This window comes from Rhinatrema bivittatum, chromosome 1 (genome assembly GCF_901001135.1).
Source record: "Rhinatrema bivittatum chromosome 1, aRhiBiv1.1, whole genome shotgun sequence".
Lineage (NCBI taxonomy): Eukaryota > Metazoa > Chordata > Amphibia > Gymnophiona > Rhinatrematidae > Rhinatrema > Rhinatrema bivittatum.
The window spans coordinates 545,477,774-545,505,521 of NC_042615.1; the positions used below are offsets into that span (position 1 = coordinate 545,477,774).

Consider the following 27,748-nt stretch of genomic DNA (forward strand, 5'->3'; position numbering starts at 1 on the left):
AGGTTCAAGTTCAGGTACAGACTCAGATAGAGGCCTGCGCCACAGCACACCCTACACAGCCCATAAGCTGGTTGTGGACCAGGCAGAATGCGAAGCAGACTCTACGCTTGGAACATGATGAAGTCTTGGCACTGGAAAATTGACGAAGACTCTGGAAGAGTCCTGTGCCACTGCGTGCCCTATACACACAGTGTATAGGGCACGCAGTGGCACAGGCTGGTCATGGGCCACGCTGGTCATGGGCCACGCTGAAGGTGAAGCAGATTATGGACTTGAGACTTGGACATGGACAGAAGCAGGACAAGGAGCTCTGAAGACCAGGAAAGGAACTCAGAAACAGGGACAGGACCCCAGCGTTTAAAAAAAAGGGACTTCTGGAGACTTGACCAGTGAAGCAGGCAGGTCTTGTGCAACAAGGCACTCTACACAACTTAAAATTTTCATAATTTTAAGGAGTGCCCCCCTGGTCCTTCTGTTATCTGAGGGAGTAAATAACCGATTTACATTAACTTGTTCAAGACCTTTCACGATTTTGTAGACCACTATAATATCCCCTCTCAGTCGTCTCTTCTCCAGACTAAACAGCCCTAACTTCTTTAGCCTTTCCTCCTAGAACAGCGGTTCCATGCCCCTTATCATTTTGGTCGCCCTTCTCTGCACTTTCTCCAGTGCAACTATATATATATATTTTTTTTAGATGCAGTGACCAGAATAGCACACAGTATTCAAGATGCAGTCTCACCATGGAACAATGCAGAGGCATTATGACATCCATCCTTTTATTTGCCATTCCCTTCATAATAATTCCTAATATTCTGTTTGCTTTTTGATTGCCACAGTACACTGAGCCAACAATTTCATGTATTATCCACTATGGCGCCTAGATCTCTTTCCTGGGTGGTAACCCCTAAGATAGAACCCAACATTGTGTAATTACAGCAAGGGTTATTTTTCCCTATGTGCATCACTTTGCACTTGTCCACATTAACTTTGATCTTCCATTTGGAAGATCAATCTTCCAGTCTCGCAAGGTCCTCTTGCAATTCATCACAATCTGCTTGAGTTTTAACTACTCTGCATAATTTTGTGTCATCTGCAAACTTGATCACCGCACTCATCCTAGCCCTTTCCAGATCATTTATAAATATATTTAAAACCACCGGTCCAACTACAGATCCCTGAGGCACTCTACTGTTTACCTTTTTCCACTGTGAAAACTGACCATTTAATCCTACTCTCTGTTTCTTGTCTTTTAACCAGTTTGCAATCCACAAAAGGATATCGCCTCCTATCCCATGACTTTTTAGTTTTCTTAGAAGCCTCTTATGAGGGACTTTGTCAAATGTCTTCTGAAAATCCAAATACACCACATCTACTAGTTCACCTTTGTCCACATGTTTATTCACCCCTTCAAAAAACTGTAGGATATTTGTGAAGCAAGACTTCCCTTGGGTAAATCATGTTGGCTGTGTCCCGTCAAACCATATCTGTTCAGAAGAGGCACGCGCGCACACGCCTAGACGATCCAGTAGCAGAGAGACGTCGGTGACCAGGGCCACGAGGAAGCAACACCAGCAGCGATACCAGCCACATGAGGAAGCAGTGGCACAGCTCGATGACAGCAGCAGCATGGGTCCATGCAGCGAGGAGGCGCAAGCCGCGCCAGGAGGTTAGTGGCACTCCAGGCCACTTTGGAAGGCCAGGCAGCATTCCGGGATGGTGAGTGAGCCATTCACAGGCCTATCCCATGGCGGCGTTTGCAACAAATAGGATATATTTCAATAAGCCATGCAAGCAGAAGACATGAATGATAAAGAGACATGCCAATTCTGGTACAGAAGGAAGGCCAGGCAATGGGCCAAAATGCACCATCTTGGAGAAATAATTGATTACCACCCATGTCATAGTGGCACCATTATAGAGTGAGAGGTCCATGATAAAATCCATGGACAAGTGGGTCCAAGGTTCACTGAGGCTGGCAGCTGCTGTTATAGGCCTCAAGGTCAGTCATGCAAAGCTTTATGTTGTGTGTAGGTGGGACAAGTCAACATAGACCTTTACATCCTGCTTCACTTGTGTCCACCAGTAGTACCGTTGAAGAAATTTGAGAGTTCATGCCCTTCCAGAGTGTCCTGCTACACAGTGCAATCTGGAAAGCACTACCATCTTCCCTGGAGGGACATGTACTGCTGTAGCCAGGAGTATTTTAGGGGGTCGATGATATGCCTTGGAACTTTCAGGATGTCCTCGGTCTGAAAAGAGAATGAGAGGATGTCTACTCAGAGTTTTGAGTGCAGGGTGGTATCGCAACTCAAAATTGAAATGGGCAAAGAACAAGGACCAGCGAGCCTGTCTAGGGTTAAGCTGCAGTGCTTGATGTAGATATTCAAGATTCTTGTGGTCCTTTTATATGGTAATGCAAAGTTGAGCTCCCTCAAGAAGATGACATCATTCTTCTAAGGCCAACTTGACTACCAAGAACACCCAGTCACCAATACTGTAATTGCTCTTGGCCAAGGAGAACTTCTTGAACAAGAAGGAACAAGGACGAAGAGCACCTTCAGAGCTGTGTTGGCTGAGGACAGCCCCTAGAGGCATCTACTTCCAGAAAGAAGAACCATGTGAGATCCGAGTGACGTAGACAAGGTCCGTGGGAAATGGCATCCTTAAGTCTCTGAAAAGCCTCAGTAGCCTTGGACAGCCACTCCTTGGTGTTGGCGTCTTTGTGGGTAAGGGCAGTAAGGGGGTGCCACCAAGGAAGAGTAACTAGTGATAAACTGGCAGTAATAATTAGCAAACCCTAGGAACCTTTGCAAGGCTCAGAATCCAACCAAGTGAGGCCACTCCACGACGTCTTTTACTTTGGCCGGGTCCAACTGAAATCCATCTCGATTGACTATGTACCCAAGGAAGGGGTGTTCCTCTTGCTCGAAGGGACATTTCACCAGTTTGGATAGAGTTTATTTTCCTGGACAAGTTGAAGGATGATCCAAACATTTTTACAATGGGATCCCAAGGTCTGGGAAAAAACTCAATATGTCATCCAGATATACGACCACATAGGTGTACAGCAGGTCAAGGAAGATATTGTTTGCACATTTCTGGAAGACTGCAGGGGCTATGCAAAGCCCAAAGGGCATTACCAAATACTTGTAGTGCCCATCGTGTGTGTTAAAGACTGTCTTCCATTCATCACCAGCCTTGATGCGAACAATATTATATATGCCCTAGAGGTCCAGTTTCATAAATATCTTGGCACCCTGCAGGCTATCAAAGAGCTCTGTTATAATGGCAGGAGGTATCTGTTCTTCTTAGTAATAATTCAGACCACGGTAATCTATGCACGGTCTGAGAGATCCATCTTTTTTTGCAACAAAAAAGAAACCGGCTCCTGCCGGGATAGAGGATGGCCGGATGAATCCATGAGCCAGATATTCTTGAATGTAAACCAACATGGCCAGCATCTCAGGCAGAGATAGAGGGTAGACCCAGCCCCACGGAGGCATAGGTCTCCTTTGACATACTCTATGTTAAACCCAGTTCTTTGTATCCAAGTTTGATCACCCTGGTTTAATGTAAGACATTTCTCATGTCATGGTTTTTGTTGAAATGTAAACCAAAGTGATTGGTAACTCTGTTACTTGAATATCGGTATATAAAAGTGCTAAATAAATAAATAAATAGGTCCTGGGATGAGCTAGATGCCACACTCATATGGGCGATGAAGTTGCAGGGTCTTAGCACTCTTCTTAGAGAAGACATCTTTATACTCCGTGTATTGAGATGTAAGTCCCAGAAGTGCGTAAGCCAGGGCCACCGGGCGGAGTGGTCCAACAGATACTAAGCAGGAGTCAGCACATCCTTGCCCCTAACGGGTGAGTTCCAAAGTGGACTAATCAAACTGAGGTTGATGTTGTTGGAACCATAGAAGGTCTAATATCACAGGATTAACTGCTCTGGGAATGACATGGAAACTGATATTCTCTGTTGCAAGATACCCATGCATAATGTCAGAGGAATGGTGGACTGGATAACCTGTCCCAGGAGTGAATCCCATAAACCGAGGATATTATGAGCAGTGGGGACAGCTGGATGGTGGGTGTTTGTAGCTGGTGGACAAGGTCCTATAGAATGATGTTCCTCCCCAGACCTGGAAGCCACAAAGGCCTGGGTGGAGAAGTGAGTCGGACCCAGTTCCAGCATAACCGGTAGTAGGAGTTGGGAAGCAGGGACAGTGAGGCCTACCATGTGGCCCTAGGTATTTAAGTTTCCCGGCCTCTCGGGCAGTGAGCCAGGAGATGGCCCTGAGCCATGCCGTAGAGGCAGAGATGCTGTTGCCTGTGATGGAGCCTCTCTTCAGGAGCCAGGCAGCAGTGACTCAATTGCAACGATTCTTCCACTGCTAGAGAGGCCGAGGTTGTGGTAGTAGCAGGCAAGAGCAGGCATTGGAATCATGGTGCCAATGTGATGCTTTTGCATGCCAGAAGGGTCTCTCGGGCCTTTTCCTGCTGGCGTGGGTCTGTCTTGCCAGTTAGGGCAATGAGGGCCTCCAATGAGATGGGGAGCTCGCGGGCGGCGAGCTCATCTTTAACCTTCCCCGAGAGATCTTCCAAGAAGATGGAAATTAAGCTATCTTCCTGCCAATAAGCTCGAAGGCCAGGGTTCTGAACTCCATGGCATAATTGCCTAAAGTGGGGAGCCCTGGCAAAGATAAAGTAGATCAGAGGCTATCGAGTCTGCTCGACCTGGCTCCTTGAAGCAGAATTATTCCAGGAACCGCTCGCTCCCATGAGAGGGGGAGACCCAGACCAGCACTAAACCATCTACCAGAGAGAGAACATGAGTCATTTTGGCTAGGTCATCAGGGAACAGAGGAGCCTGCAGCTGGAAGTGCATTCTGCACTGGTTGAGGAATCTCCAACACCGCTTGGGGTCCCCTGCATACCAGGGCGGTTCTGGCAGCTGAGGAATAGGCAGAGTGGGCGCTGGAGGAGGTAGCGCACCAGTACGGGTGGTGGTGGTGCAGCAGGTGAAGTCAGGGCACCCAGATGAGTAGAGAGGTGATCCATAGCTGCTGTGAGGAGCTCTAAGGCACCCTATTGATCCTGCAGCCTGCGAGCTATACCAGGGATAACTTAGAATAAGGTCAAGTCTGCCAGGTCCATGGACCCCTGGGCTAGGGTGAGATTAGCTCTACCTGCAGGATGGAGGTCTTCAGGTCCTCACCTCCAGCAGGCAGACCCAGGCAAAGCAGAGATCGGTCTGGAGCTTCACCTTTACCAGCCCATGCTCCCCTCGGGTTGAGCTTTTGGGTGCCAGGGCTGGCAGGACTTAGGAAAAGATCTCTGCTGAAAATGAGGGATGTGGTTTGAGGGCAGGCTATGGTCAATGCAGGCAGCAGTCAGGCATAGTGAGAGTCCAGCAAACGTCTTAGGCAGGCAGCTATCAGGCGTAATGAAAGATCAAGCAGGGATCAAAACCAAGAATTTGTCCAAGGGAAAGGAAGAGGGACAGATAGACTGAGGCAGGCTAGGCAGGAAAGACAGTAGCAAGCAGGGCAAGCAAAGGATGGAACAGGCTGGGCAGACGAAAGCAGGAAGCAGTTCGCAATAAGGGATGTTCCTGGACCTGTTGCTGAGACAGGGTATATCGAGGAAGCTGTCCTTATATAGGGCAAAGCTGGCAAGGTCATCATCAGGGGCCGCGGGGACTTTCTCGCCATGTTCCCTTTACAAACGCTGACATTGGGCATGTGCACGCCTAAGGAAGTCAGTGAAGAACAGGAGCTGGCAGCATCCTGCTGCGTGGCGCTCGGCGGCCTCTCACTGGCAGAAGAGTTGGCAGCGTCCAGCCATGTCGGGGAGAGCAGCGGCCAGCCTGGGCATGGAGGTAAGAGCAACAGCTTGCGGGGGAGCCTGTGAGCCATCAAACGCAACACTGCTCATGAATTCAACCCCTTTTGAATCTGTTACCATGTATCCAATATACTGTGTGTACCTATATTTTTATTCTAAATGATGAAATGAAAGAGTTAAGCATTTATTCATGCATCACATGGTCGCTTGTTGCCTAACAGGTTGTTTGGAAGTGGTTTTGGTGAGAATGTGTCGTGCCTTCAACCCGCTAAACAACACCGTTCTGTTTGAAGGGAAGTATGGTGGAATGCAGATGTTCAAAGCATTAGGTGCGTATTTTTCCTTATTGCATAGGTTCAATTGCAAGCAGACCAGTCGTCCATTATGTCCAATGTTCTTCTGATTGCCTAGCAGCTTTTTCTGCATAATTCAGCAGTTATTTTTAGCATTTTCTTCCTTTTTCAGTTTGTAATACTTGAAAACATGGTTCATGCAATTAGGTTAGAATTCAGTTGAAACGATAAATAAGCAAAGTATTCGGAAATTTGAAAGAGCATGATTCCCATGATATATAAAACAAAAGTGGAAAGTTGTGGCAGTCTTCTGCATCAAACACAAGTTAAATTCTAAAGAACTGCATAAAATGTAAGTGCTGGAGGGAACTACATTGCTAAATACATTTATAAAAAGCCAAGGGGTCTAATTTACTAAAGTGTATTAAAGCCTTAACAAGCAATAAATGCCGAATTTGGATTTTAGCACCTACTGAAAATGTGATAACATGCATAAACAGTAAGGCCCATTTAATTATTACTGATACCAACATTTTAGAGTTACTATACATCAAATGTCAATGAGATGCATCATATACAAATGCATGCACAACAACTGATTAATGGTTTGATGCAATACGTGTTAAGCCTTGGAATATTAACTGCACATTAAAAGGTGTAGTAAGCCTGCTGATGCCCTCAACAAACATTAACATGCCTATTGATATTCTTGGCCTCCACCCTTTACCCAGCTGACAACTGGGCGAGTAGCCCAAGTGTTCCCCCAAAGAAAGTAAAAAAGAACATCCCCTCCCACAGATACTTTCACCCTCTGGTAGCAAACCCTTCCCCCCTCCCAAACCCATCTGAAATTATGTTTACCCTAAAATTGGAAAGGGTCCCGTGCTGCCCTCACTCTCTCCTGTGCTTGCTCCTCAATTCAAAATAAAAGTGCCAAAATAACCCCATAACTGCCTCCCTTCTCTCCTACCACCCTCACCACAGCCCTCCTATCCTGCTGGTACCTTGAAACTGTAGGATCTTCATCCCGGATCACGCTACATTGCTGCACCATTCCGGGCCTGGTGCTTCTGGCATTGCTAGGTGATCAACACTGGAAGCATAAGCTACCAGCATTTAGCTTACGCTTCTACCATTTAATCGCCAAGCAGTGCTAGAAGTGCCAGGCTCAGGTCGTAGTAGCAATGTATCACAATCCAAGCTGAAAATCAGAGAATTTTAAGGTGCCATCAGGGTGAGAGGGTTAGTTAGGGTGGGGCTGGGGAGCAGGTCATTGAACCAGGGAGCAGGCAGAAAGGAGACTAGCCTATGACCCCCGACCTATTTTACAGTAAACATCTTTTCAGTGGTGTTTAGGAGGTAGCAGGAGGCTCAGCCCTGCAGGGCCTATGCTTGGGTGGTGGCGGGGGCAGTAATTTGGATCGCTAGACCTATGAGATTCTTTTATAAATTTCTGCAGTGCCATTTAAATGGCTATTTTCTTTTAAATATAGCTAGTTAAGGCTAAAGGTATCTGACCACACAAGGTTGGATAACTGTACCCTTAACCTGCAATTTTCAAAAGATAATCAGTTAAGTGTCTAGTTATTCGACTAAAAGTAGCCAAATAACTTTAGAGATAATCAGCAGGATGTTTATCCCACTGAATATTCGGAATAACTTTTTTTTTATATATATATTGGCCTCAATTTGTGTAGATATTCATCTTTTTCTTTTTTGTTCTCTGTTAATGATTTGAATTTCTAACTGCTCCTCTTATAACCAACAAGAATCCCAAGAAATGGTTTTATCAGGACTGTTAGGTTATGAATTTCTCTTCTGTCATTGTAATCTCAGGTACATTTTCAGGAAAGCAAAAACACTGAGCCTGTCATGCATGTAAATTGCATGCAAATTGCAAAAGCAACAAAATTACTATTTGTTTTGAACTCTACCTCATTATAGCTTTACAAAGTAGTTTTGTCACAAGAGACTGTGAAGACGGTCGCTCAAAATTTCAGATCTGAGTTCAGATAGGCATTATTTATGGTTGTCCCTGAGTCATGACACAGTGTACAAGCTGTTTTTCCAGTAGCATAGACTGAAAGATGAATAAATGACATGCTATATACTCCTCTGGTCTACAGGTTCAGATGATCTGGTGAATGAAGCATTTGATTTTGCAAAGAGTTTGTGTTCTCTTCAGCTGACTGAGGAAGAAATTGCTCTATTTTCAGCTGCTGTGTTGATTTCACCAGGCAAGTCTTCTTAATTCTTTTCACTGTTTGTCTCTATGAAAAGTTGCTACTTATATGCAAAAAGTTGTAGAATTGTGTCTCAGACTCTATTCAATGTGTTCATACATAAGAAGTAGGCATAAAAGACAACTGAAAGAGTATGGCATACAGATACTCTTATCTATTCTGTATATGGATTGGATGCGACCATGGATAGACCATTTATTGCACTAATGGGGGTTATTATCAGTGTTGTTATGGTAGAGTAAGAGGATGGAATCAATTTAAAGAAAGAAACAAACTTCTATTCTATATCATCTCTGGCAAAAAAAGATTTTCTTTTATAAATACCTAATCTAGTAATCTCCATAGTTTCCTGTGATGTTGCGGCTACAAGCAAGGAAAGCAAAATCTAATCCTTGCTACAGGATTTGGCAACCCCTGTGGAATTTTGGGAAATCAGCCATCCAAGGAAGAGGGCATTGATCAGGTGGGAATGCAGGGTGACTGCTCTCCCACCCATCTGATTACCAATCCCCTCTTCTTTCCTTTCCCTTACCCATCATCTCACTCGCCAACAGGAGGCGGCACTATGTCCTCTCCTCATCTCCCCATCAAGTTCCAGACTCAAGAGTTTGAACTATGCGAGATACCATAGTTCTCTGTGGGCTCATATATAGTTCAAACTGTGAGTTTCATGCCAGGCAGTAGAGGAGGATGTGACCGGAAACTATTATCCTCCTCCTCCTCAGCTGATGGGCGGCTGCGGGTGGATTAGCAAGCATCCGAAAGAGGATTGTGGGGAGAGGGACGGGAAAGGAGAGAGGATTGTGGGTGGAAAATAAGAGAGGAAGAGAGAGAGAAGATTGGTGCAGGAAAGACTGGTATCAGGTCTCCTGCAGGGTATGCTCACAGGTTCCCAAAGAGCAGACAGACATAAAGGCCAGATACAGGTCTAGGTGTTTAGTTCAAGTTATAGCAGGTTAGATGCAGTCAAGTCAGCTTTAATCTTGGTGACAGGGAAATAATAATTTGAGTCCCAAGCAGGGCTTTTTTGCAAGCCACGGGTGGGTAGGTCCAGTCCAGGTGCAACATAAATAGAGTTCTAAACGTGCAGATCAAGTTCAGAAGCAGAACACAAGATCAAAGTTCTGTGGCAAGAAGCTGGTAAGTCTTCCAAGTTGCTGAAACCACTTCCTTGTTCCTGCAACCCCTTTTCACTGGTCCTCCAATCAGCCTGGTTCCTTGAAAGCATGGTTTCAGAGGCTCCCCTTAAGGACATTCCCCTGTGAGTTCTGATCTCTTCCTGTGTTCTCAGCATAGTCCATCAGTCAGCGCCTGTGTTTCCTGACCTGAGCCATTATTATTTCCAACCCTGAGGCAAGCAGACCTCCCAGCGGGAGCAGAAAACCAGCAGCAAAGAAAAAGGAGAGAAGGATGGAAGAAGCGCGCGTAAAGCCCCGGGACGTGCGTAAGTCCCGGGGCTTTCGAAAAGGGGAGGGAGGGGCGTGTCCGGGGGCGTGTCCGGGGCGTTCCCAAGACGACCCGGCGTTTTGGGGGCGTGCCGCAGCATTTCGGAGGTGGGCCTGGGGGCGTGGCGCCGGCCCGGGGGCGAGGTTGAGGCCTCCGGACCAGCCCCCGGGACCGGAGGACGGAGCGGGGCTGCTGGCCGGCGCGCGCAAACTTAAGGGGAGGTTTAGATAGGGCCGGGGGGGTGGGTTAGGTAGGGGAAGGGAGGGAACGGAGGCAGGCTGCGCGGCTCGGCACGCGCAGGCTGCCGATTTTGCGCAGCCTTGCACGCGCCGACCACGGATTTTATAAGATATGCGTGGCTACGCGCGTATCTTATAAAATCCAGGGTACTTTTGTTCGCGCCTGCTGCGCGAACAAAAGTACGCGCTCGCATATCGTTTGAAGATCTACCTCTATGTTTTTCCCAAACAAACTGCTCTCAACCACCAAATATCTCCCCTCAGTATCTGTGATACAGTGATACAGTGACACTGTGATATGGGGCAGATTTTAAAAGCCCTACGTGCGCCAGGCCTATTTTACAAAGTCCCAGCGACGCGCATAAAGCCCCGGGATGTGTCTAAGTCCCGGGGCTTTGGGAAAGGGGTGGGGTGGGGTGGGGCCAGAGGCCACTGGCACAGCAGCCTTTTGCTGCTGTCTCGGAGAATCGTGTGCCAGCGTGCGCAACCTGCCTGGAGGCAGGCGCAGAAGGTAGGACAAAGGTCCGGGGGGCATAGAATAGGGATAGGGGGTGGGTTGGTTCGGGAAAAGGACAGGGAGATTAGGGTAGGAGGTTGGGAATGGGTGAAGGTTGCGGGCGGTGGCACACACAGGGTGCACATTTGTGCCTTGCGCATGTCGACCCTCGATTTTATAACATGCGTGCACCTGCGCGCACATGTTATAAGATCGGGCATCCATGTGTGCGCGCCAAGTAGCACATGCACATGGACACCCATGCGTAGCTTTTTAAAATTTACCCCATAGTGTTTTAAGAATGGTATTTTTTTCCCAATAAGGAGCGTTACTCCTGCCTTCCTTGTACCCAATTGTGAAGAAAAAAAAAACTTATCCACCCACTGCCTTCACAATTTCCTATGATTTACTTCACCCAAGAGTGTCTCCTGTATTATGGCAACATGTACTCCCCATCGTTGTAATGCCTACAATACTTTGTAGTGTTTAGTCACTGACCCAAGCTTCCCCACATTCCAGGTCAAACAACAAACTGTAATTTCCTGGTAACCACGACTAATATAAAGAATTTTCCCTCTAATAAGGTATGAATGATCAGGGCCTCCCCGCCTAGGCCCCAACCTTCCAGAACTACAGATCCCTTAGACTGAGTGTTGACCCAACTATAGCTCTCTTCCACTGCCATGTGTCCTCATGCCAAGAAATCCCACCTCCCTTCCCCTCCCCTCCCCACCTAACCTGGGTTGCGAAAGTATTTACATGCACATCTTAGGTTCATGCCCCTAAATGACCATTCCCTGCCCAGACTATGCCCACTCCCAACCCCTTATTGAAAAATCTTGATATGTGCGTGCTGCAGGAGATATGCACGTATCTCAATGGTTTTTAAAATCTGCTCGGCGTGCATGAGCCGGTCTTCTTCACGCATCCCCTAATTAATGCATGCAGCATTCTTTTAAAATTCACCTTTAAGTGATTACATGAGCAGCATCACAACATCAGAATATGTGTCTGTGTCTGAAAGAGCATGTGGGTGTCTATGTCTGAGCCACTGGTTGGCAGTGTGGTTCCCTTGTTGCTTGGCATCTGGTTCAAGAGTAGATTGGTTGGCAAGAGACTTTAACAGCAGGCCACAAATCCAGGATATATATGTATTCTAATTGGCGCCCTGCTCCCCCACAAGTTTGGTTATATGAAAGATTTAACCAAACTTGCAGGGGAGCAGGGGGACAATCAGTAGAATGGATGGAAGGGGGACTGCTCATCCCTGGTATAGGGTTTTCTCTACTTCCTAGTTAGGAAAAAATGTGAAATTTATGTTAAGAGATATTATGGCTCCAGGTCGCTTGATGGACCTCTCAAGGGTCAGCTTGCATGCTTTTGGGAACTGTTGAAGCACATGCTGTACAGAAAGTGCACAAGGGAGTCAGACATATAACCCATGGGCCTGTTTTGAAAAAAAATCCCCTGGGCTATTTTCTTACAATCCTCCCCTGCTTCTAGCAGAAGATAGCACACCACTAGAAGGTCCCCATTAATGATAGCATGCAGTCCAGGAATCAAGGAAGGAGGATTTCATTCCAAATATGGAAGAAAGAAAGCAGAGCACTCTAGAGGGCACATGAAAGAGATTGCCGAAGATGGCGGATCTGATCAGACGTGCATGAGGCTGTTTCTCTCGGACCTTAATTAAAATACCTTTTCAATATGCTTCATACATCGAGGAAGCAGCAAGCCAAAGAGTGTGAGGCTCAATCCGCTTCCCCTATCTTATCTTTTCAAGGCCTGAAGGACTCCCATGTTATCCGGAAAGCTCTCATGCCGGGAGTTTGTTCGCAGTGGGGTGAACAGGAGGAAGTTGAACCCGCTGCCCCACAGGAACTTCAGACAACTCTGTCCCCGGCAGATCGGAAACCTCCATTGAATGCAGCGGAGGCGCGATTTACCAGCTATACTCCCACTTTGCAAGTGGGCGAACAAGTGGAGGAAGACAGAGGCCTGGAGAGCAGGAGAGATTATGGAGGCCCGCTGCGGCCTGTTTGAGAACTAGCTGGCAATGGAGTCGCTACAGTCAGAACAGACACTCATCTGTCTGGAAAGGGAGGTACCTATAATTCTTTTTCCACCTAAAAAAGAGCTGGTGAGACCTGAAAAAATATCTCTCGATATTATCTGGCATACGATCCAGACTGAATGATAACTTGTTTCAACAGTTAAATCCACTTGTTTCTTTTCTCAATATGGAATTCCACTTAAAAATGTTGAAAAAGAGGTAGAAGAAAATTAAATTTTTTGAATATCTTTGGAAGGAGAATTTAAAGAATCTTCTAAATTACAACAAAATATTATCAGAGAAAATCAAATTCTCTCAATGCCGTTTGCCATCCCAATGATATGGAGGGAACAGAAAGATCATATAACTTACTGGTATTTCTGCATGACGAATGTGTCAGGATACTCATCAAAGAACAGGAAGTTTATTGAGTACCCTAACCTTGCATCGGCAATGAGACCAGTACCGCATGATGACAGTCTTCCTGTTCCAAAACCGCCAGAGGTGTGGACACTTGATGATGAGAATGAGGAGTTAGGCGATGATGCCGAGCCATCGCAGATGGAAGCTGCGGCTGATCCTGACTTTGTGCCATCAACATCCAGCAATCCTTATTTAATATCTCAGTCAGAGCTGAATGATCTGGTCAGAGATTTGGCTTTATCGAAGAGTCAGGCGGAGCTGCTTGGGTCAAGACTGCAAGAATGGAATCTTTTGTCATCGGATATGAAAATTTCAATATTTCGCAGCCGTCATGAAGATTTGACAAAATATTTTAACCAAGTAGACAATCTGACTTTTTGCTGTGACATCAATGGATTGTTTTGTGCTCTCGGATGTGACCACGACCCAACAGAATGGTGACTGTTTATTGATTCATCAATCTTAAGTTTGAAGGCTGTTTTGCTGCACAATGGCAATATCTACCCATCAATATCTGTCGGACATGCCATTCATATGAAAGAAATGTATGAGAACATGCAGCTACTGCTGAACCACATTGAGTACTCTAGGTACAACTGGAATTTGTGTGGTGATCTTAAGGTAGTTGCAATTATACTGGGTCTGTAGCTTGGTTACACCAAGTATTGTTGCTTTCTTTGTGAGTGGGACAGTCGATCAAGAGATTCGCATTACGTCAGAAAAGTCTGGCCTCTCCAAAAGAAGTTGGTTCCAGGGCAGAAGAATGTTGCGCACGACCCATTGGTGGATCCAAGTAAGATATTTCTTCCACCTTTGCACATCAAACTTGGGCTGATGAAAACTTCGTTAAGGCAAAGTAAAGCCTTTGATTATTTGTGGCAAAGGTTTCCACGCATAACTGATGCCAAGATAAAAGATGATGTTTTCGTTGGCCCACAAATCTGAGCTTTGATGAAGGACAGCCACTTTGATGGTCTTCTGCAAGGTACAGAATGTGTTGTGTGGACAGCCTTCAAGAATGTTGTTTGTAACTTTCTAGGCAACTATAAGGCAGCAGACTATGTCAAGCAGGTTGAAAATCTGCTTCAGGCATACAAATTGATGAAGTGCAACATGTCATTGAAGATACATTTTCTTCATTCCCACTTGGACTTCTTCCCAGACAACCTTGTCGCTGTGAGTGACGAACATGGTGAAAGGTTTCATCAAGACATTGTCAAAATGGAGAAACGGTATCAAGGCAAGTGGATCCCCTCCATGCTGCATGACTATTGTTGGACTCTCATCCGCGAAGTGTTGGACAGTGATTACAAACAAAAATATGCGGCAAAACATTTTTATTTTTGTTTTCTGGTGCCAACATTGCCATTATAGCTTATGCCACTACAAATGCGTAACAATGCTTAATGTATATCACAATTTTCTGGCAAACGGTACGTGATACAGACATAATAAATGCATATTTGTGTTCAGCTTGTTAAAATCTACTTGTTTCACCGAAGGTTGTGGAGGAAACAAAATGTTTCCAGAAATGTGTTTACCAGTGTTAGTGGTCTAAAATTGTTTATTTTCTACCTGTTGTTATTTTTTCCTATTTCTTTCGGCTTGCAAATTCAAGTTTATTTCTTGAAGTGTATTGTGAAAATTCATAAATTAAAAATTTTAAAAAAGAAAGATTACCTATGGTGATTGCGGTGGTAATTCCTTTTAATGGGCAGAGAAGACCCATTTTCCAGCTGGAGCTGTTGTCTTGGCTGTCTGCCAAGATCTAAAAAATGATGAAATGGTTACTGAAACTCATCAGGTCTTCTAACCAGTATCCCATGCTATTCATCCATATGAGCACTAATGATACTATGTGTTATGACCACGAGAGACTAAAAAAGGGAATAAATAATGCTAGGAGTACAAGAAAAAAAGGGGCACAGGTAGTATTCTCCTCTGGTTACCTGATCAAATATAAAGGCATGTGAAGAGAGCGAGAACTGATAATTTGTAGATCTGTTTTGTCAGTCAGATGCTATGAATTTTACAAAGGAATTCCTCTCTTTACTGCTATGGCAGCAGTGACCTCCACAGGCCTGTTTGCTAGCAGAAGGTGTCAGAGGGTCAGACCCTGCCCCTGTAGGGATGTTAATGTATTAAGAAGGTGTGCCAGTCCCCAGTGGGAGGGGATTTGAGTCTTGAGTCAAAGTTCTGCACCCATGTGATGCAAGCAATAAGGATTCCTGGAAATGGAATTCTCAGGGGTACCCATCTCTTCACAGAGTGGAACAAGTGGGCCTGATCCCTTCACAGTGAAGGTTCAGGGAGATGGAGAGTGAAGCTGTCCCTGCCCAGGGAATCTGGCTGGGACCCAGGGAAAGGATTGGCCAGACCTCAATGAGAAGAAGGCGAATAGGAGTCCAGGAGAAGGGATTCCAATGTTCAGATGAAAGAAGATTCTTCATCCCTGCCTGAGAGAGTTTCTGGTGAAGTTTTTCAAGGAGGACTGGTCATCTGTGGTAGTTCTTGAAAAAAGAGGCTGCCTACAGGGGCAGCTGAAGGCAATCTGCTGCCTGACGTGAAGGATGAAATGGTGCCCCCTCCCCCTCCCAATCGCCCGGTGCATGTGAAACCACTGAAGGCCAGACTAGGGGGAAGGCAATGGAGGGTGAAGTAATTTGTCCAAGGTCACAAGGAATGGCAATAGGATTTGAACCCTGGCTTCCCTTGTTAGCAGCTCACTCCTCTAACCACTCAGTTTTTGGGCTTGTTATTTTTTTGTTCTCAGTCTTCGGCATCCACAATAGGGGGCGCCGGAGAAATGTTTAATGAGGCAGGGCGGCCTTTGGCCTCCCCACCCCTTGGATCTAGAAATAGGACCCCTCCATTCCCTATTGCCTGTCTCCCACACTTCTCCAGGATCTGCCGCCTGGGAGTGTGAGGTTGGTGAATGGTGGGAGTCTGTGTGTGTGACACACTCTCTCTTAGGGCTGATACAAGGGTATTAGATGCGCTAGACAAAGCTTACAGCCTTTTAGTCCCCCTTCCTTCCCCTCCCCACATAATTAATACTTATGCATTCTTTTCCATTTTAAAATGTATTAACTTCCCCAACCTAAAAAGGCAGATTACATATGGAAAATTGACATTCAAAGTACAATCTTCTGAAGTAAAAATATCACTTACAATAACATATTATATAGGCATACACTGCAAAAATACACACTTTCAATAACAACAGTTTAATAGACTTAATAAACTACCTTTCTCATAGTAATCAAGGCGGTTTACTGGATCCCATATGGTATTAGGCCTATGGTAAAGTACATTGGGGTACATTTTCAAAAACAGCTCGCGTGCGTACTTTTGTTTGCGCACCACGTGCGAACAAAAGTACGCTAGATTTTATAAGATATGCGCGTAGCCGCGCGTATCTTATAAAATCCGGGGTCAGTGCATGCAAGGGGGTGCACATTTGTGCAACCTGTGCGCGCCGAGCCCGGCGCATGCTGCCTGTTCCCTCCAAGGCCGCTCCGAAATCGGAGCGGCCTCGGAGGGAACTTTCCTTCCGCCTCCCCTCCCATTATCACATAGATGAAACTATCTTATATGGTATTCTTTCATTCCTTACTGAAGAATGGACCTGTATACCAGTTGTGTAGCTGGTAATTCCTCCTTTCTCCTTTTTTTAACTTCCAGTTAAATCAAAACCAGTGCTAGGATTCTGGCACTATAAATTTTCATTTGCAACTTTCTAGGGATTTTCCCCCCTACTTTAATAAACCCACTCTCCCCCTTGTTCTTAGTCTGGTTATTGCAACAAGAGTGCTGAATCCAGGAGCTGTGCACCAGGGCTTCTTCCAGAACTTTTTGTCTGCGGCTCTAAATCCAACCACCAAGTGTTAGTTTTAACGATGGCCATGGCTCCTTCTTTTCTGCCTTTCTGGAATTACGTGCACTTCTTCCGCTGTATCCTCAATGCTAACTGACCTGAAATTTATGCAGCAGACCTAATCCGAGAATCTAACCAGGATCACAGTGCACAGTACTGCCACTGACACACCAGACTGACCCAGACCTATGTAATTTCGAATCCTCATATCCTACAATCTCTTAGAATTATTGTTATGTTGATTCAATAAAACATATTGCAACCTACATGCACACTCACACTCTTACTGTTACTCTCACCAAAGCATTACTTTGCTCTTGGCCTTATATACAGAAAATCCTTCTTTCTGTGATTTTGCTAATTTTAACCTTTGTCTTTCTCTTGGATCAGATCGGCCATGGTTGATAGAACCAAGGAAGGTTCAGAAACTCCAGGAAAAGATTTACTTTGCACTTCAACATGTGATTCAGAAGAACCACCTTGATGATGAGACGTTGGCAAAAGTAAGTCACCAGGATACAGAAACCCCTTATTAGATATAACTAGTGAGAAAAATGCAATGACTAGAGCAGAAAAAGGTGAATATATTTGATCCTCAGCCATTTATCTAAATGCTTAAAAAGTTCAGACTCGAAAAAATGCCAGTGATACTTGTTGAAGTTACAGTTAAGCTCTGAAAAGGAAGATACTAGAAAAAAAGTGAAAACCACGAGGACATTATATTTGTACATCAGAAGAACATCTGTCAAATGTATTCCGCTCCTGAGAGGAATTCCCTATGAAGTGTGATATGATAAAGCGAATACATAGTCATTTGCTGCAATATTTTACAGATATTAATTCTTTTGTATATTATTGTAATTGCATTGGTTAAAAAATGTATCAATGTAAGCATTCTCCATAAATTGTTTACCATATGAAAATATTTTCCCAATAAAAATTAGGCCCTAATTAATATCTTAAACATTAAGAGGTAGATCTTTAAAAAGTACGCCGGATTTTATAAGATACGCGCGTAGCCACGCATATCTTATAAAATCCGGGGTCGGCGCACGCAAGGCTGCGCAAAATCGGCAGCCTGCGCGTGCTGAGCCGCGAGCCTGCCTCCGTTCCCTCCGCGTCCCCCCCCTTCCCCTCCTTTCCCCTACCTAACCCACCCCCGGCCCTAGCTAAATCCCCCCCTACCTTTGTTGGGCAAGTTACGCCTGTTGCCTCGCATCCCCCGGCACAGGCCGCAGTGCCAGGGGACTCGGGACCGCCCTCCCAGCCCGCCCCCGAACAGTCTCCACGCCCCCGGACCCGCCCCCTGACCCCCGGACATGCCCCCGGACACGCTCCCCCCGCCCCTTTTACGAACCCCCAGGACTTACGCGCGTCCCAGGGCTTTGCGCGTGCCGGTGGCCTATGCAAAATAGGCGCGCCGGTGCGCTAAATCCGGGAGGATTTACGCACACAGGGCTTTTAAAATCTAGCCCTAAGTGTACAACCTGTCCATCTTCTTTGTAATGTTCATTCCCAAATACTTTATATGATTAGTTGCCCATTTAAAAGGAAACTGGGCCTGAATTCTAGAACTCACATCAGGTGATGCTCCTAGGTTCAAAATTTCTGTTTTTCCCATGTTAGCCTTATGTCTGGAAACCTTATTAAAAGCTGAAATTTGATCATAAATTGTAAGGAAGAACTGGTCAGGATGATCAAAAAAAAAGCAGAATATCATTCACAAACAAGGCAATTTTATGCTGTTCCCCCTTCTGATCCCTCATACCCCTAATAGAAAATAATGGCTAGAGAGTACATCCCTGACAGGTGCCTGTATTCAATTCTTATATAAGTATAATGAGGGTGTGAGAAAAAGGTATATTCTCTATCATATGGGTCATAACTCCAAAGGTCATATAGACCTGCTACCTCCATTCATTGGCAAAAGAGACATAGGCCCTCATTTTCCAATATCGCATTGGTATCGCATGCGATACCAAAAAGGGGTGTACCTTATGCTAATAAGCATGTGTATGGTGAATTGCACTATATCGCGGTTCACAATGTCTCCTGTTTCAGTATGATGCAGGCTCGGGGAGAGAGAGAGAGAGAGAAAGAGAGAGAGAGAGAGAGCCTTGCCATAGTGCCTCCTCCCTAGACAGGTATTTGTATCCCTATGGGAGGCCCACCTAGTAACTCGAGGTGAGGTTTAAGTATTAGTGTAGGGGGTTAGGGGCCACTTTCACATTCAACGTGAGACGTACGAACAGAGCAGTGGTCTCTTGTGAAGATTTGATGACCTACGGAGTGAGGAAACTCACTCCAAGATGAGATTTGTGCAATGTTCTCTCCACCTAGCTTGTTGTTACCCAGGTAGAGAGTCCATCAAGCTAGGTTGAGAGAACATTGCACAAATCTCATCTTGGAGTGAGTCCATCAAGCTAGGTTGAGAGAACATTGCACAAATCTCATCTTGGAGTGAGTTTCCTCACTCCGTAGGTCATCAAATCTTCACAAGAGACTACTGTTCTGTTCATACATCTCACGTTGAATGTGTAAGTGGCCCCTAACCCCCTACACTAATACTTAAACCTCACCTCGAGTTACTAGGTGGGCCTCCCATAGGAATACAAATACCTGTCTAGGGAGGAGGCACTATGGCAAGGCTCTCTCTCGCTCTCTCCTCTGCATCATACTGAAACAGAAGACATCATGAACCACAATAAACTCCTACCGACTCCTTGGAAATGAATCCCATAAGGTCCACTGAATTCTCCCTGTTTTGTCCATTTCTGGAACTGTTGCCAGCTTAAAGCCTCCACCCACTACAATTTCCCCTTCTGCAAAAAACAAAAAATCAGTCAAGAAACAAAATAAAAACTCCAGTTGCTGAACATTCAGCACATATACCGATATCAAAATAATTTTGTGGTTGCATACTTTGCCTTTAATAAAAGGGAATGTACTATTTGGCTCTCTTCAAATTTGACCTACAGATATAGGAATAGACTTTGCAAGGAGAGAACTCACTCCCCCTTTTTCATAACTGAAGAAGCGAAAAAGATCTATTCTACATATCTAAAAATGTAATTGAATTCCCTAGACTTGCAGAAGTTGGTATCCTGCAACAAACTGATATTAGGCTTCCATAAGTCCAATTAATGATCCAATTTGACCCAATTTGAGAGGGCATTAAGGCCCTTAACATTAAGAGATAAAATCCTCAAATTTATATTACTATTAATTTTATATCCTCAATAATGCTAGGAAAATGGAATTTTGTGTCAGTGAATCTCAGAGAGATTAAGGTAGCACAGTATAGACAAACTTTGTACTGTCTATCCCCCAATAAGAAAAGAATGTTTCCTAAAGAACAAAAAGCCAGTTCCCTTCTCTGCCCCTTATACCACTTATTTCTTTGCCAGCAAGATCATCCCCACCCATCAAACCTCTCCTTCCCCCTATAACTCGTCAGCTCCACATCCCTTAGGAACAAAGCCTTCTCATCTCTTTGCAAAGAGATCTAAACCCTCCCTTCCTAGCAAAGTACTTTTGAATCATATTATCTTAAAAACAAAAAAAGTAATTAATTAATTAAGAGAGAGAAAACGGACAAGAAAAAGATACATTCCACCAGAAAAAGATATATCCAATTGGAATCACAATATGGTCCTCATCCCTTAAAGCCTCGGAAATCTAGCAGGAGAGCTCTCTCTTGGAAAATGATTACACTGCTCTTTGGAGAGTGCCTTCCACAAATGTCTTCCAGATGCCATTCGTCTGCGCTTACTACGTGCTTCCTGCCATAAGTGTGATTCAAAGAGGCCATCCTCCTCCTGACTACTATATGGCCAATTTGTCTTCAGTTCTTCCAAAGTCTCCAGACATTCTTGAACACCAGACCAATGGAATTGCTTCAAGTTATAGGTGAAATCCAGGAAGAAAGGGAAGTCACATTACATTCCCATAGCCATGAGGTAAGGGGTTTCACCTCCTTTCTCTTTGCCAGAGTCCATTGATCTAAAACAGAGAAGACTTTAATCTGGTTGCCTTTATAATCTACAAACTCTTTACCCCTGGTTTTTATCAGTATTTTTTGTTTACCAGTAAAAGAGTGAAAACAAGCTGTTATTCCTCTAGGCTGAGATGTTGTATACTCTCTGCTTCTACCAGCTCAATGTACCTTCTCAATCTTATTAGTAGCTGGCAAGCCTAGGTCAAAATCAGATTGCAGATTTCCTGAACTACTTGGGGTCCTCTATATCATCCTTTTCTGGGACTTCCATAATCCTGATGTTCAGACGTCTTTGTCTGTTTTCCATATCTTTATATTTATCCTACAGTTGACATACACTATTCTCCAAAGATTTAATTCGTTACAGCAAGTACTGGAGAGAGAAGAGAATAAGAGAGCTGAGAGGACAGGAGGAGCTGGAGAGGGAGACCCCAGGGCGTGGAGCCACGGAGTGTCAGCGCTGTAAGCTGACGTCAAGCAAACTCAGAAGTCCTTGAGTCTCAGTAGTGTAATAGAGTGGCACTGCCCGCAGAGTTTGGAGTGTAACATAAAATCTTTAAAGGCACAATGGTGCCACGAGGTCCAAGTAGTGGGGAATACTCAAGAAGGAGTCCTCTGTAGAGATGATTCGGAGATGATCCGCAGAGCGGAATACACTGGTGGGGATTCCTCCATAGTGAAGATAAGGCAATGGTCCGCGGAGCAGAAGAGGTGATTCAGCAATGGTCCGCAGAGCGGGATACACCGAAGCTGGTCTCTGGTAGCAGTGATTCGGCAATGGGCGCAGAGCAGGGTACACCGAAGAGGTTCCTCAGTAGAAATTAAAGTAGCAATGGTCCACAGGGCGGAGTACTCACTCAATGAAGAGGCGAGGGTTCCAGAGTAAGCCCCGGGGAGTGAGGCAGGCAGCGGTCCTAGGTGCAGGGCCCTCCAAGGAGCGGATAGCCAGAGACGAGAGAGGGCCCCCGAGGTGCGGGTACCCGGGACGTCTCATGCCAAGGAAGAGAGCGCTGGAACGGAGGTCCTGACCGACAGGCGTAACACGTAGAAGTGATGTCAGTATGTGTTAATTTGATTTCTTGGATTAAAGCCACCAGGTAGTTACAGGAACATCACTCTCCATCCCGGAAGAACTCCCACAGATGATTCTTCCATCTCTTCCTGCCTGTTTAAGTTCAAAAAAGAGGACCTGGAAAATTTGGCCAGAGCTGCTGTAAAACTCTTTGGATTAGGCATCAGAAAAAATTAAAGTTTCACTTACTTAAAAATATACTGAGCATTGTAAGTCTCAAATCACTGCAAGGTCTTTTCTCCTTTTGGTCTCTCTTCCTCCTTTTCTTTTTATAAATAGTGCTATTAATGTGACGATCAATACCTTACTGGCAAGCAGGCACAAGATCATGTTGGCTCTACCACCACTAAGGAGAAGCTCATACGAGCAATAGTGCTTGTAAGTTTCTGGGAACTCCCCTGATGATAACTGCAATCTCTTTTTAAATGTAGCAGAAAGATTTATGTGGCAGATGTAGGTGTAAATGATCTTTCATAATATCATTTAAAAGGAGCCACGGAGCAATAAAAATCAGTCAGTTTTCCCCCAAGATTTGCCTTTCACAGGGCCCAATGGTAAAAGATTGCTGCCTGGGACACAGTCCTTGACGTGAACTTAGCAATAAGATTAAAATAAACCGGCAGACAAAGCAGTCACTCCTCATCTCTATATTAGTGCATTTTAGCAATTACAATGGGTGGTGACATTAAAATCAAAGGCCGCAGATCCACCAGCACTGTTACCAAAACAGGCCTTAAAAGAGTCATGCAACTGCCGGTAAGCCTCCCCCTCGATGGCTTCGTGCTTTTCAAAAAGGCACTGAGTTAACCAAAATACCTGCTAAAGACTTGATTCTGCCTCCCTTGAGTGAGAGCAATCTCTCCAGATAATCAAGCCCCCAGGTTTTTCCATTCCAGAGATGACCCAGGAAACGCAGAGAGAAGTCAGTTAAACTGCCAGCAGTCCAGTGCTGGTGAGGTAGTGATTCCGCATCTAGGTAGAAACTGCATCAAGCTAGGGTGAGAGTACATTGTAGAAATCTCCTCTTTGTGTAGCTTTCCTCATTCCAAACCACATCTAATCTTCACTGATGTGTACTGTGCTGTTTGTACGTCTGACTGTGAATGTAAAACTGGCCCCAAAACCTTACCTCAAGTTCCTAGTTGACACTCTCTCTCTCAGCAGTCCAAAATAAGGAAATGCCTGTCTGGGCACTTCACAAGCTGTGACGTAAAAATATTGCAGGTGTGATAAATTTAATGCATATTGTGGTAAAATACAAGTGTGAAGTGCTAAAATAGCACATGTTGCAATAACTCAAAAATTACCCTAGCAACACCCCTTTTCCTTATAGTGGGCATTCATGTGAAATTTATAGCATTTTGATGAATCTAGGGGTAAGTTAGTTGGATAAACTTATTCGGTTAATTTTAACTTATCTGAGTATATTCAGCAGTGCAGCCGTGCCACTAAATATTCCAAGCAAGTTAGCCAGATAAGTTTATCCGGTTAACTTGTTCAGCCAGATGTTGGCTGAATTTTGGGTCCTATGTTACTATGTTACTCTTCAGTGTTCTCTTTTACCTTAGAGCATGGTTGGAGGCATCCTGTAGAGTGTAGACTTCCTCCTTCCTTCCCTTCCTCTAGAGCAGTTCTCAACCGGTATGTTACGACCCACCAGTGAGTCGCCAAGCACACGCAGATGTTTCGCCACACTTCCCGGTCCCCCGCTGACCCAGCTGCTCCCCCTGCCCCAGCAAAATAGGAATTCATCCTCCGCCCTGGCTTAAAATGCTGATAGCCTGGCAGAACGCAGCAAGAGAGATGGAGTCAGTGGCACCAGCATGGCCTCTTCTTCCCACCCCCCATGGCCCAGAAGAGGGTGGTATGCAGCAGCCATGCACGCAGAAAGAAAAGACCATGCTAGTGTGTGCAGCATCGGCCGAAGAAGAGAGGCACGGCCTGAAGAAGAGCTTCGCAGCACAGAGCAAAAGAGGAGCGATGTCCGCTCCTGCGGTGGATGGGAGTCCTTTCTCGAGGCTGCAAGGGCTGGAAGTGGAGGAGGCTGCTGCTGTTGCTAGTTCGATGGGAGGAGAGAGAGAGAGTGAGTGAGAAAGCATATATGTTTGAGATCGTGTGTGTGTGTGTGTGTGTGTGTGTGTGTGAGTGAGACAACATATATTCAAGTGATTGACAGCCTTTATATGTAAGTGTGTGATAGTAAACCTGTTTGTGTGAAAGAGAGTATGTGTGTGATTGAGAGCCTGTGTATGATTGAGATCCTTTGTGTGTGAGAGAGATAGCATGAATGTAAGTGTATGATTGAGAACCTGTATGTATACATGAGAGAGATCATGTGTATGTATGATTAAGAGTCTGTTTGTATAAGTAAGAGAGAGAGCATGTGAGTATGTGATTGAGAGCCTGTGTGTGAGATAAAAAGACAGCATGTGTGTAAGTGTGTGAATGAGAGTCTATGTGTTTGAGAGAAAGAGACAGCATGTATGTGTGTGATTGAAAGCTTGTGTGTGTAAATGTGAAAAGACAGACAGCATGTGTGTAAATGTGTGATTAAGAGCCTATATAAGTGAGAGAGAAAAAGCATGTGTATATGTGCGTGATTGAGACTCAATGTAAGGGGGCGCGCTTGTGTGTGACAGAGAGAGGAGAAAGTTTGTAAGCAAACCATCCCTCCTCCAGCAAATTCAAAACAATCTCAGGGCACCTGGATATCAAATGTTCCCCGGTGTTGATCTTGTAGACACTTGAGCCGCAACGAAGGTGGAGTCTTCACCGAGGGCAAGCCCCCAGTGATTCTCGTCATTGGGAGGCAGTACAGATGGGGAGGACCCAACAGGAGCTTCACCTATACCAGCCCACGTTCCCCTCAGGTTGAGCCCTTGGGTGCTGGGTCTAGCAGGACTTAGACGTAGGTCACTCCCGAAGAGGTGTCCGGAAGGAGGCAAGGCAGTGCCAGGCAGACCAGGTCGAGCCTGGCAGCAGGCAGGCATGACCAGGAACAGACCGGAGGTCAGGGCAGACAGTGAAGTGGCAGAGCGGTGAGACAGGCCGGAGGTGAGGGCAGGCAGCGAAGAAGCAGAGTCAGGAAACCAAGCATCAGGAAGACACACTGGAACACAGGATCAGGAACATGAACTGGAACGCAGGATCAGGAACACAGACTGGAACGCAGAATCAGGTACACAGACTGGAATACAGGAACAGGAACACAGACTGGAACGCAGGAACTAGCAACAACGCACTCACCACGGAGCAGGACCTGTTGGCAAGGCAAGGTGCTGAAGTCTGAGCTGGGTTTAAATACCCAGGCTCAGTGACGTCATCTTCCGGGGCCGCAGAGAAGTTTCCCGCTGTGGCCCGTTTAAGAGGAGGAGAGAGGCACGTGACTAAGGAGACACGTACAAGGAAGGAATCGGCGATGTCAAGGGCCGCATAGGCAGGTTGCTGCCACAGGGTTCGGGACTGAGCCACCCCGGCCGCCAGGAAGGGGAGTCTGCGCGGGCATCTGAGGGAGGTAAGGGGGCCCGACCGCAGTGGCCCGCAGCCAGGAACCTCAACACCAGGTATGCAGAGCAAAGCATTTTTTTATCCTTATTTTTCATTATTGGGTCTTTGTGTTTACTATTTTGAAATATTTTATTGGTATCTAGACATTTTTTATAAATGAGTTTTTAATTATTGGATATTCCATTCATCAGCTGTTTTGAAATAATCTGTTCTTTTTGTTAGTATGATTTTTTTGCTATTGATTTTATACTTCTTGATTTGTTTTGAGGATTGGTGAAGTTTCTCTTTTTCCTTTGTTACACTGCATACAGTCTCTCTGGATTGTTGCAGTTTCCAGTTCAGTTTTTGTCTGCATGCTTCTAGTTATGCTTTATGATCTCTTTATTCTTTGATAGGTGAGGGTTTGTACATGTGACTGAGTTGAGGTATTCTGCTGGCGTGTAGTTTCTGTGTAGGGCTCTATAGCAGTCTGACTTGGTCCGTTTTCCTAATAGGAGGAGTATTGGTGTCTTAAGGCCTGGTGTCATATTTTCAGTGTTGCCTTTTCTTAGGTTAGGTGTTTATTGTTTGAGTGCTGAAAATTGGTGCTGTTTTGGTATGGGATGTTTACTATTTATGCAATTTCTGTTCAGACAGAGTACTTATCTTTCCCTTGTGTCATTCTTAACAATAAAAGTAATACTGGACCTTTATTTTTTATTTCCTCTGTGAATTGTAATAAGCAACATGTCACATATGTGAACGTGGTCTGTCAGGTGTGTCACGATGGGAAAAAGGTTAAGAACCACTGCTCTAAATGCTTGATATATGCAAACTTATCTCATGCATATTCATTATGGATATCCTGAAAACCCGACTGGCTGTGGGGTTCCCAGGACAGGTTTGGGAAGCCCTTCTCTAGGATGATCCAGATTTCTTATGGCTGCTTCATTCACTAAAGAGCTATCTTCAAGCTGTGGAGCAGACCAAACTTAACTTTTCACTTCATGGCATGGTATATTTTCACTGTCATCAACAAGTGTAGACAGTCATCACGTACTGTAAAGTTAGAAGTCCATCTTTGCAGAGAAAGTGGGTGGGCAATGTTTAACCAGAGTGTGTACCATCAGAGCTTTTACTGTGGATCCACAGCAGATCAATGGAAACACAGACATCTGTGGAAGGTATGGTGCATTTCCACAAAGCTGCTGCTGATTTTGCTATGAATTGCACTATTTAAAACAAAAACGGTCACATACGTTGATGCTCCTGAGAATTCTTAAGTTTTCTTCTGAAATTGTTACCTTTTGAAAGCTTCATGCCTCACAAAAGAAAAGGGAAAGTGAGGGTATATCCGCCCAAGCCCCCACTTCCCTCAGGTCAGCAGGTGATTTCTCAGTATGCGACGCCCATATCTAACATTGGAGTCTCGAGTCCCGCTGGCAAGTCGGGAGGAGGAGTCCCTTCGTCACCTGGGGAGATATCGTTGACCCCGCCAGAGCCGCGAGAACCGCCGAAAGCAGCTCCTCCAGGCAGCGCCGGGACGGCAGAGTCGCCTGTGAATGAGGTCACAAGAGCGACTCTATCGGGTGGTCAGAACGACGTTGCTGTGGACCGGGAGAGGCCCTCAACTTCCTCTCAATCTCCGGAGATACGGGTATGGAGTGGGGAGAGTCCCCAGAGCACACCGCAGAGAACAACAGCGGAAACCGGAGAGAGTGAGGCAACACGAGGCTTGAAGAGCTCCCTGGAGATAGACCGGCAGTGATAACTATGGAATCACTCTGGGACTTAATTATGAGGATGACTAAGGTATTTAATGAACATACCCAGGTAACAGAAGAAAACTCACAGAAATTTGTAATGTTGGAGAATAATATCAAATTAAAAGAGGAAGAGCAAACTCGAGCCATGTCTCAGGTTGAAAATGATTTAAAACAATTGTCTGGACTGAATGCTGAATGTAGGAAAGAACAGGCAATCTCAATGCGTAGACTGGAGTCGGTGGAAAATTATTTGAGACAATTAAATATCAGAGTAATTAATTTTCCAAAGGTGACTGGTGAAATACCTACTTTAACATTTAGAAGGTATTTAAAAGAGATCCTGAAGATTCTGGAAGATAAAGTACCAGCATTGAAAAAGATTATATTCCTGAGACAAAGACAAAGCCAGACACAGATATCTCCCATAGGAGATTTGGGAGGATTTGAGGACTTAACAGAATATCTGGAAAATTCTGGTTTTGAAGTAGTAGAAAGACCGGTC

General features: G+C 45.2%; 1 protein-coding gene across 1 annotated transcript in view; it reads left to right on the forward strand.

The window, feature by feature from the left end:
• Positions 1-27,748, forward strand: part of RORB (RAR related orphan receptor B) — a 373,081-nt gene that overhangs the window by 339,211 nt on the left and 6,122 nt on the right. Inside the window, 3 exon segments of the mRNA XM_029615959.1 lie at positions 6,077-6,184; positions 8,275-8,385; positions 17,316-17,428. Coding sequence (XP_029471819.1) covers positions 6,077-6,184; positions 8,275-8,385; positions 17,316-17,428 — 332 coding nt within the window.